The sequence below is a fragment of the Apteryx rowi genome, unplaced genomic scaffold (assembly GCF_003343035.1).
Source record: "Apteryx rowi isolate R43461 unplaced genomic scaffold, aptRow1 scaffold_1026, whole genome shotgun sequence".
In the NCBI taxonomy this organism is placed as follows: Eukaryota; Metazoa; Chordata; class Aves; order Apterygiformes; family Apterygidae; genus Apteryx; species Apteryx rowi.
Genome location: NW_020447227.1, coordinates 1 through 10,512, shown reverse-complemented (window position 1 = coordinate 10,512; position 10,512 = coordinate 1). Strand labels below are relative to the sequence as shown.

The window sequence follows — 10,512 nt, the reverse complement described above, 5'->3', positions numbered from 1 at the left end:
AACTCTCCGTACAGTTTTGCCTTCCTACTTCCCGGCATGCCTTTTGGGGGGGTTAACCCTTAAAGCATGGCAGAGCCCACAGCTGCAGCCGACCGTGGCCATTTTAAAACGACACGCTTCCCTTCCCTTCCTGCCGAGCCTCGTTCTTCTTTCTGTAAAACAGGATATTTGCACCCAAGTGCTGAGGCTAGTTTCTTGATCTCTAAAGCTGTTTTAAATAGCTCCTGTATCAAGCCTGGCGCTGGGATGTTAGCGTGGGTCCGCGCTGGCGGCAGGCAGCGGCTGGCCCTGATGTGATGCGGCACGTGGGAGCATCACCCGGCGCGGGCCGGATGGGCCCGTCCTGACCTGGGCTGCCTCCCTGGGCCCGGAGCATGCACCCTGACACACGTGACACCAGCCACGGCGAGCACCTGACAGAGAGGAAATGTTGAGTCCTAATTTCCATTCTGGCCTCTCTTGCTCACAACTTTCTTAGACCGGGTCGTGGTCTGCAATTTTCCATATTTAGTTCCAGCTAAGAGGTAACTTTTGAAGTTTGAGTCAGCTTGGTTTTCCTATTCTTGTGTTTCATAAATGAAAGATTTACTCCCYACACTGTGTTTCAGCTGTGAGGACAACAAATGGGGAAAAGGAACAAACCGGGCTGACTTAGGGGCCCTTCTCCTGCAAAAACTCCAGGCAAGGGCAGGTTGCTCCCCGTGGAAGAGCTGGGCTGTGGCTCATTTCACAGCTGTTACTGGACATTTCCTTGTAAACCCCAGTGAATACCTGAWGGTAAACCCCAAGGAAAACCCTACTGAATATGAAGACAGAGCTTCCATCTGCTTCGTAGGAGAACACGAGATATAGCTTTACATTGGCACAATAAGGATTTGTGCTCTATACAGTCTTTATGTCTGACATGAAGCACATGTTTGTTACAGCTCTGTCAGCTCAGCCCCTCCATTCAGGCAGCCTGGATTTGGTTAATACATTTTATAGTAATAACTAAGTCTGCTTAATTTATTTTCTGTATCCGTAGCATTTTTCTGCTCTAGTTGCTACAGCACAACAACAATGCCTTCTAAAGATTTAGGTTATTCCCTTTCTTTGCTCAGACTAGGCGCTTCTGACTGAGACATGCCTACACCACAGAAACTGCATCCGCACTAGGGCCATGGCAATGTTTTAAACCCCATGGAAAATGCRAGTGGTGCAGTTTGCAGCCATACCTCCCTTCCCAGTACCTTACTGGCTTACAGACCCCATAACACTGCCTGGGATGTATCACAACAGCTTGGCCTGGGTCAGGGACTGTCATTCCTTCTGGTGCCAAAACCGTTCCTTGCAAAGAAAGGTTCTGGTGTTTGACAGGGCTTCTGGAGGGTCTGGCAGTTAATGATTAAGTTTCCTTCTCTCCCTGCCCCTTAAACCACATATGCCTGCTATTAGCAGGGCTGGCAAGGGATGACACAGAGCCAGGCACRCCAAAGTCAAGACTCCTGAAATTCAGGGTGCTTCCTACCAGACTGTGCTGCATTGCACAGCATGTTTTATATGCCTGTTAGTTCGATAAAAATAAATCTTCATGTTTACAGTTTGCTTTAAACTACATCAAGGTGTCAGCTGAACGGATGGCTCGCTCTGAGAAATGACTTCAGGAGGTGCCTGCAAATTGCTCCCTGAACGATACTGGTATCTTGACCTCTTGAAGGGAGGCACCGACAGCTCCCAGCCTGAGCGGGAGAGGAGACCCCGGCTGCCTTCAGCCCCTGCCAGCACCTGCCCCAAACTCCCATTATTACAGAGACAAGGGTTTCTCTCCTGTTTGCACCCAAAGGTCCATCATGAATAACACCACCACAGCGCACATGAGGTTGGCAGACATAAGGATGGCTCCTACGAGGAGTTACACAACCAGGACGGTGTCTCCTTCCATCGTCCCACCCCGGCTGGCTGCTTGATGTCCAGCTACAGCAAACACGGCCCCTCTCTCATGTCGTCCAACCTCCCAGCAGGAGGCAGGGGGGCCCCTCGCTGGGCGCGCGGAGAGGGCAGAAGCCATAGCACCCCTCTCCGCAGCTGRACAACGCAGGCGGAAAGACACCTTGTCTTTGCTAAGGTCACCAGGAGCCGAGCCCGCATCTCCTCAGTCCAGGTGACTGTCTTGCTCACAAAACCATTCTTCCCCTCCAYGCTAACTTTGCCAAAGTCAGGGTTATGCTGCAAAACCATATTTAGATCAGATATCGCTGGTGGCAGATACCTCATTAACGAGCRAGTGTGCCTGCACCGTTTTGTTTTTAACTGTATTCTCTCCATACAACGGTGCAGAGAGAAGCATTTTGCTGCGTGCAGGGTCCTTCAGAGGCGCTTGCTGCTTGCGGCGKTTCTGGGAGGGCTCAGAGGCAGTTTAGGCTGTGCCCGTCACTATGGAGCCTTCTTCCTCTTCTGGGGAAAACGTAAACAGAGCAACGTCCTTGTGGTCGTCCCTTCCCGACACAGATCTTGTACGAAATCTGGTCTGAATCCAAATGATCTTATCTGCGGAGGAGATTGAGGATTTCCTACTGCAAGGCATTTTCGACTGTTTAGATCGGAGACAGCCCCGCGGCGCGGACGAGGCGAGGGAGGCTCTGTGGGTCCGGGGCAGAGCCGAGGGAAGCCTTCATCCCCAAGCTGCTTTCACTCCTCCTCGTGCAACTGCTCCACTTTGGCACTTGAAGACTGTCCCCAAACTCCATCCTTCCTGCAGCGGCTCACCTGGACGGGAGCCCTGCCCACGGAAAAAATCTCTTCAGCAGATGCAGTAACATGGGGAAAAACCCATCCGCTCCCCTCTTGGCACCTCCGCGCTCCTGAGGATGGGCCACTGCTGCCGAACCTGGTCCAGCCGCGCTGAACCGAGCGTCTCCTCCCCGGCGAGGCGGAGACGTGCAGCTCTCCTCCCGCTGCAGACCCTGCGCAGGGCGACTCCGCAGCTGCAAGGCAGGCTGCGATCTCCTCCAGATGCCAGCCTGCCGCTACCAGCACGCGGTGAGGATCCTGCAGACAGGCCTTTASCCTGGCTCACAGAGCACACAGGCCGGTTAGCTACCGTTTCAGTTAAAGTGGTTTATTGCAGCCAACACACACAAGGCCAAACTGCGCAGCCTCATGGGGACAAGCCTGGACCGGGCTCTTCCCCCCCTCACGGGACCATGAATGCTTTACCTTGCTGCTGAGTTCCCAAACGGGACAGAGGGACACTGAGGCCACGACACACAACAGTGAAGTCACGCAGTCAGCTCCCTATGGCACACAGGGATGTGACAGAGAAGAACAGGAGAAATAAGAGACCCCCCCCCCAAAATGCATGCAGTGACTGGCTAGAGGAGCTTCCTCCCCCCCCACACGTGTTAAGGAAAGCGCACAGGGCATGCTGCCTTGGGAATCCCTCCACTTTCCACTGCACGAGGCCATTTATACCCCTTCTCCACCAGGCAGAAGCTTCTCTCTCATTCCCATTTTGGATCCTGGCGTCTCCTCCCAGTCCCTGCAAGGCTGTTTCTGATTCTGAGTGAGAGACACRAGTTCCATAACGTGTATTTATCTAACAGCCTGCTCCGTAAAGAGGATCCTCATCCCATAGACGTAACCCCTCCTGTAAAGCCTACGGGACCCATCCTGACGGCCGCTCACATGCCAGCACCCCGGGGTGCTGTGTTTTCCCCACAGGATACCCTAGCTCCTGCGCGCCGCAGAGTGGGGAGCACACCGATGCTCCTGAGATCACGAGGGGGTGTTTTAACACGGGGCCGCAGTAAACACAGTGATGGGGTTTGGCTGGGGGGGGGGGCAGGCAGCTAGGACTGAAACACTGTTAATGGCCCAAACATACAGATAGCACAACTGCCAGGGAGGGAGAACCAGCTTTACAGAGCAAATTTGCAGTTCCTTCTCTCTCACTACAGCAGCGGCCATGTGTAAATGGATGCAACAGACCCTTTTAGAAGAGCTAAAATACAAACATAAATTCTCCTTTTAAATCAGCAAATGTTTGTCTGGAATATATCCAAACCAAAGAGAGGTTAACGTATTCCTGGGAAACACATTAAATGTAGCGTACACCCGTTCTTCCTAATGGAGAGCAGTGATGGTACTGCTCATCCTGTACCACTTTGATAACCATTGGAAGTCATAGTGGACTTCACATTAATTTTCTCTGTAACAGACATTTAGGTTTGATGCACTTAATAGAGCGAGAGCATGGTATAAATAAGTAATTTATACCCTAAACACTTCATTTTTCTCAGCCAATTGGCATAAAGCAAATGGAGAGTGTATCTTTTAAACCAGTAACTACTTATCACACCTTTCACTGCACAGGAAGCTGCTGGAGTTGTGATAAACATGATCAAACTATTAAAGTAAGAAATATCTGGCTATGTGGTTTCCGGGAAATGGTGCCTCAAACAAACCACAGCTACTGCCAAAAGAGACAATATTTTAGGTGCTCCTGCAGCTAATGGAGCAGTGGTGAGTGCAGGGAAAGGAAGCTGCAGAAAGCACACACTTAGAGGAACATTATTTCCTTAAAGACTGGCGACACAATACAGTCCATTTTTTAAAATGTTAATGAGTTAAGCTAATTGTAAACCTGCAAACAGCTAGTAATTGTTAAGAGTCACACACACCTACAGATTAGAGAGGAGGCTGTTGACCCTGTTTGTGATCGAAGCAGTGCTGCTCCAGCTTTGGCTAGGAGTCTGCAAGCCCACGTTTAAAAGAGACATGCTCTTATTTGTGAGAAACCCCTTTGGATTCATCTACCTTTGTCTGGATAAAGAAAAAGTTGTTATTTTGCACACAATCTGCCCCAGAAGAGAGCCCGCCTGCCCAGCCCCTTGCTTCTGGACTGGTTCCTGCTGCTGTCTGTCGAGCAGCACTTCCTCTTTCATAAATCACATTTTGCATTCTGAGCATGCGTCTCTTCTTCCATGCCATTTTTGTTTTCAGATAACCATTAGCTTAATTAATCAAGGGAAATGCATTATTTCTGATCGTCTGCTCTGCCAGCTAAGCCTGGGATGGCAGGGAAATGCTTCTCACCAAACCATCCCAGGGCACAGTGAGGGGCCGGGGTTCACCTGCACGACCCACAGATTTCTGCCCTGACACCTGTGCAATCCACCCTCCTCCACCGCTGGAGCCGCCTGTCACTCACACAGTCCCAGTGACATGCAGAGTTGATTAAAACCCTCTCAAGACTCAGCACAGCTAACAGGCAAAATGTTGATTTTAATCACAGTTTACCTATTTCCACTTGCTCCCTGCATGCGGGATTAGGCTATTAGATTTTGGGGTCCCCAGTCTCCTCCATGCAGGTGGGAAAAATCACAGCCACTAAATACACATGGCACGAGCCTCCATCGACTTTGGAGCACCAACTGAAACAACAGATGATCCCCGCTGCCAGTTTTGACCTCATCCACACTAAGAAGCTGAACAAAATAACTGCGATGAAACAAGTTTTATGGCGTAAGCCCCCACGAGCATTTCCACCGCAGCACGAACACCCTGAAGAGCAGACTTCAGCTACATCAGAACAAAAACAACTGGTCTGTGACAACAGTATCCACATTCAAGGTTGTTCCTTCTTGATACAAGTTTCCATGGCTGTCCAAACCGGAGAAAACAGCATCCACACACAGAACCATTGCTTTTCCTCTGATTTGACCAAAGCTGCCTTGGAAAAGCATTCTGACTCATGAATGGGAACACCTATATGTATACTTAGGCTGACAAAGCTAATGCAGGTAAGTTCCCACTGCAATTAGGTCCTCGCCGATGACACCTGGCTGGATGTTGCACCATCTTTCTGTGGGTGCTACATAATTCTCAAGGTCTGAAAAGAGAYGGTTGCCAAAATGACACTTACATTTATCTGATTACGATTAACTCTCGGAAGACCAGGTGACTCAAAAGGTGGGCAGCACAAGCTGGAGGGGGTTATTTTTACTTCGAAGAGAAGGGCACTGCCACGCACCCGCTTGGGGGGCTCAGGCAAACGCACATCACGCCGCAGCGGGAAGGGAGGATCAAGCCCGCAGGGCAAGTTACCCACCCGCCTGGTGCCTCCAGGCAGAGGTTAAGGCACMCTGACAGGGCAATTCAGGTAGGTCTTCAAGCAGCTCTAATATAATTGCAAGGTCCACTTCACACAAACCAGTTCTGCTGTTCACAAGCTTGAGGCTCCTACACACACACACATTAAACTGCAGTGACAATATTTCAGCTAAGATCTTCCCTGGAAAACGGAGAAATCGACTTCAAGCAAGAGCCTAAAGACAAGCCAGGCTGCCAGTGATGCCAGTTTTGCAAGCACTAGATTCAAAAGAAAGTCACTACATGAACACTCAAATCTGCCCAGAAGCGTTATAACGAATAACTGGTTGACTGGGAGCTTGAAAGGCCACGGCCGGCATACTGCATCTCAGCTGCATGCAGCCAGGCACCAAGGGCACAGGTCTAGATTGCCACCTTGATGTAAGCCATTTTGTAAAGAATTAGTCCTGTAGAGTGTAGGAAGTTGAATCTAGCAACTGTTAATCTAGTTCAGAGATGTCTGCAGCCTTATTCGTCAAGTTTGGACTATCTTGCTGTCTGAAGAAGTTCAATTCCTCTTCCAGTTGTGATCCGCCCCAAAGCTGTGAATAATTACACCGGAGTGTCGGCTTTAGACCTTTGATAACTAGAAGTTGCCCTTTCACTGCAGCCACCTTCCCAGCCTGCATTTCCAGAAGCCTTGCAGATTTGCTGTCTCACACTTCACACAGCTCGTTCTGCTTTGGAAAAGCAAGGCCCTTCATCTACGCGGCTGAGAGAAAGAGGGAAGCCCAGGATTAAATCAGGTGCAGAAGCATGTGCTTTACTGCCTCACYGTCTTCTGGGGAGGGCACCAGGAGGAAACGGGGTGGCCTTTACGCACTGCAGACTGCAAAACGCTCATCTCTGCCCTTTGGGGGAAAAGTCAGAAATATTTTATATGCTGCTTCTGTCCCACGAGAGACAGAGTGAGCTCTGTATCTCAGGTCCGATTTTAACCTGCAAGCACCTGCTCCAGGGCACCCCAGCCACTGCTCACCCACGCAGAGGCTTTCTCTACCGTTTGTATGCAGTAACAAATGCACTCCAAATCCTGGTAGTTTTTGTAAAGGTTTATAGTCCTTTGCAATGATTGCATGATACATTTCTTCCCCCATGACACAGCCCTCGGACCAGGAAGCGCCGCTGGCAGCTCGCGCTCCACCTACGAACAGCTGGGCTTTGCAATCCGATCTACACTAGCTGCAGAACATCAAATGCACTTTCAACATCTCCATTTAATATTTACATTCAAGCAATTAATAATTGGAAGCTTATAGTTTAGACATTTCTAATAGCAGCAATTTCTATAATAGCTTGTTTAGCTTTAGATAACGATTTTTTTTTTTGCACATAGAAACACCACATGTGTACAGTATCAAAAAATATATACCGGGGGATGGTCCTGCGGGTTGTAAGGAGGGCAAGGGAACGAGACTAACAAATGCTCAATGGTTAAAAAGGAGAACAGAAAATATTCGTTTGATATAGTTTATAAGGTGATCTAGGGACTCCATAAATCTAGGCTTTATATTTCATTATATAAATACCTACAAATAAATATATTAGCATGGTCGGAGAGAGACCAGCTTTCAGCTCAAACAATACATTTCAATAACACCACGTACAAACGGGAGCAAGAATCACTCGACAAGTTAGCACTGTTAAAATATAATACTATGTAACTCTGAGTAACTGGCAGGCCCCATCCTCGCGTGTCCCAGTGCCGGCAGGTCCCGGGGCAGCCGGCGGCGGCGGCAGGCGGGAGCAGCAGCGGGGTACGCCCCGCATGGCGCGAGGCCGCCGTGCCATGCTGTGCCGGCCCGGTGGCCCCTCCGGCGCCGAGGGCAGGCTCTCCCGGCAGCCGCGACGCGGGACGGGATGGGATGGGGGCCGCCGGCTCCGGGGAAGGGGCGTCAGTACCTTGGGGGGCGGCTGGGGGGCTGGCAGCCCCCAGCCGGGCCGGCGCCTCCCATGGGGAGCAGCCCAAGCCCACCTCACACCGTCACGTACTCCTTGAAGGTCACGGTCAGGCAGTTTGCGGTCACGTCTGTGATAATTATATTCCCAAAGAAGGGCTTGAATTCCTGCAGGGACTCGGCCTCCTCCTCCTCCGCGGCCTCCTGCGGCTGCAGAGGCTCCGCGGCTGGCTTCTCCGCCGGCACCAGCGGCGCCTCCGGCTTCACCTGCGCCACGGCCAGCTCGCCCTCGAGGGCCCGAGGCTTCACGCAGCGCAAGTCTATGGGCTCGTCCAGGTCCGAATCCAGCAGGATGACCTCCGGCTGGGCAGCGGCTGGGGCAGGGGCCTCGGGCCTCTCCGGGGCGGCGGGGCTGAGGCATGTGGGGGCACTGATGCTCCGGGAGGTGAGGCGCTTCTTGCCCGGCTCCCTGTCCCCGTGCGGCTCCGACAGGCAGCGCTTCCGGGAGCTCGGGCTGGAGAGGTTCAGTCCCATGGAAGAAGGGCTGTGCTCATGTGCAGGATTCAGGGACCAGGGCACAAGGTCTGGTTTGGTGGTGAGCTGCAGGGGCTGCTCTGGAGGAGGAAGAGGCAGCTCCTTGGCCAGGGGAGTCTTTCTGGGATTCTCCTCGAGCTCTGCAGAGGGCTGCCTCCCCTCACCCTCTGCTTTGCTCAGAGAGTTGCTGCCCACCACCCTTTCCTCCCCTGGCTTCCTCCAAACCTCCAGCTTCTCTTCCCCACCCTTCTTAGGAGTCCTCTCCTCCGCAGCCCGCTTCCGGGCTGGCTCCCCAGACTTGATCTTCACAGCCTGCATCCCGTTCTCCATGTACTTGCTCATGACGATGACAATGCGCCCGTTCTTGTTTTTGTTCTTGACAATCTTCATCTTGCCCCCAAGACCGTTGCTGGTCACCCTGTCCCGAGGGGGTGGCCCAGTACCACTTGACAGGTTCTTTTCAGCCCCATTCTTGCTCTCTGCAGACAGGTTCTTGACTGGGCCCAGCAAGCTTTTGGTGGGGCCATGAGCCCACTTGTCTGGGTGGGCGACCATGGGGCTCTTGTTACTGTCTAAGCACGCCTGGCTCTGCGGCTCCTTGCTCGTGGGCTGGTAGTGGGGCTCGTACATCTTGGGGTCTGGCTGGTAGTGGTGGTGCTTCTTGCTGTTCAGCTGGTAGTAATACTTCCCTTTGCTGTGGGACTGGTGCTTCATACTGCTCTCCTTGCCGTTGGGCTGGTACTGGTGGTGCTTCTTGCTATTGAGTTCATACTGGTGCTGCTGGCTCTTGCCAGAGGAGCCGAGGTCTAGCTTTGGCCTGTTGTCCACAGCAGGGTCCTGCAGCCCCGTGAGGATGTTCGAGCGGCGGGCAAAGGAGGGAAGCTGCAACACAAAGCCAGGGGTTGAGGTTAGCCAGGGACCTCGGACAAGGCACTGGTGCTCCTGCAGGTGCTGAACACTGTTGTAGAATAGCTGCCCTTCTAGTAGCTCTCTTTACGGGACGCCGCATTATGGGACACTGTGTACTTTAGCAGACAGCCCTGGCCCACTCCCACTTACAGGCTGTGCATTGCTCCAGCTTAATGAAGCAATAAAAAGAAAAAAAGCACCCTTCAATCAGCTGTCTGGGAACATGGACCGAACACAGGACCACAGCTGCAGAGCTGCTTGCAGGTGGCCTGTCAGTCCCATTTGCAGTCCCTGGCTGAGCAGGGACCTGGGTGCAGCGGGTCTGCATTGCAGCCGGGGGAAGGAGCAAAAAGACACTGGCCACTCCTGGGGCTGGGACCGACTGATGAGCTCAGAGCTGGGGAGCAGGGGTCCCCAAGGCCTTGGAAAGCCCAGGGCGCTGCGCACAGCTCCTCAGCATGATGAAACCCACTGAAAGAGGCTCCCTGGGGACAAGGCTGCACTGCAAACAGGCTGCGCAGCAGATGTGGGGCGCCAGGTTCGACCACGTGTTTACCTGCACAACGAGCGGCTTCGGCTTAGGCCCCCGCTTGCGGTATCCCATCAGCTGCTCCTGCCGCTCCCTGCAGAAACACAGTCACAGTGAGCCCCATGCAGGAACGTGCAGCCCCACGGACCCCCATGCCGAGCGGTGCATGGAGCCCCAGGGCATGCACCTCCGAGTGCCCCTGCGGTGCTGATGTCCCCATACGGGTGCAGGGAGCTGGCTTTAACAGCCAGTGCGAAGGAGGTGGTGGGAGGGGAGCCCCCCTGCAGCCAGCGGCGTGGGGGCCAGGGCTAGCAGGGCTGCCCGCAGGTGCGGAGCCAGCGCTGGGGCAGCGGGTCCTGCAGAGGGTGCGCAGGACTCGGACACGGCCAGCGTGCGAAGGCAGCACGCGCCTCACCAGGCGCGGAGGGAGGCGACTTCCCCGCTCTCGCCTCCTGCTGCTGCAGCGAGGGGCTAAAGTTTACAGTTTGCGCCAAAATACTACAGGAAATAAAT

General features: G+C 53.0%; 1 protein-coding gene across 1 annotated transcript; it reads right to left on the bottom strand.

Annotated features, from left to right (window-relative positions):
- Positions 1–7,166: 7,166 nt before the first annotated feature.
- CBX4 (chromobox 4) lies at positions 7,167–10,093 on the bottom strand (the record flags this gene model as incomplete). Its single annotated transcript, XM_026065534.1, has 2 exons — positions 7,167–9,443; positions 10,027–10,093. Coding segments are annotated over 2 exons (1,405 nt in total), but the record flags the coding sequence as incomplete, so codon positions are not given.
- Between the last annotated feature and the right edge of the window lie 419 nt (positions 10,094–10,512).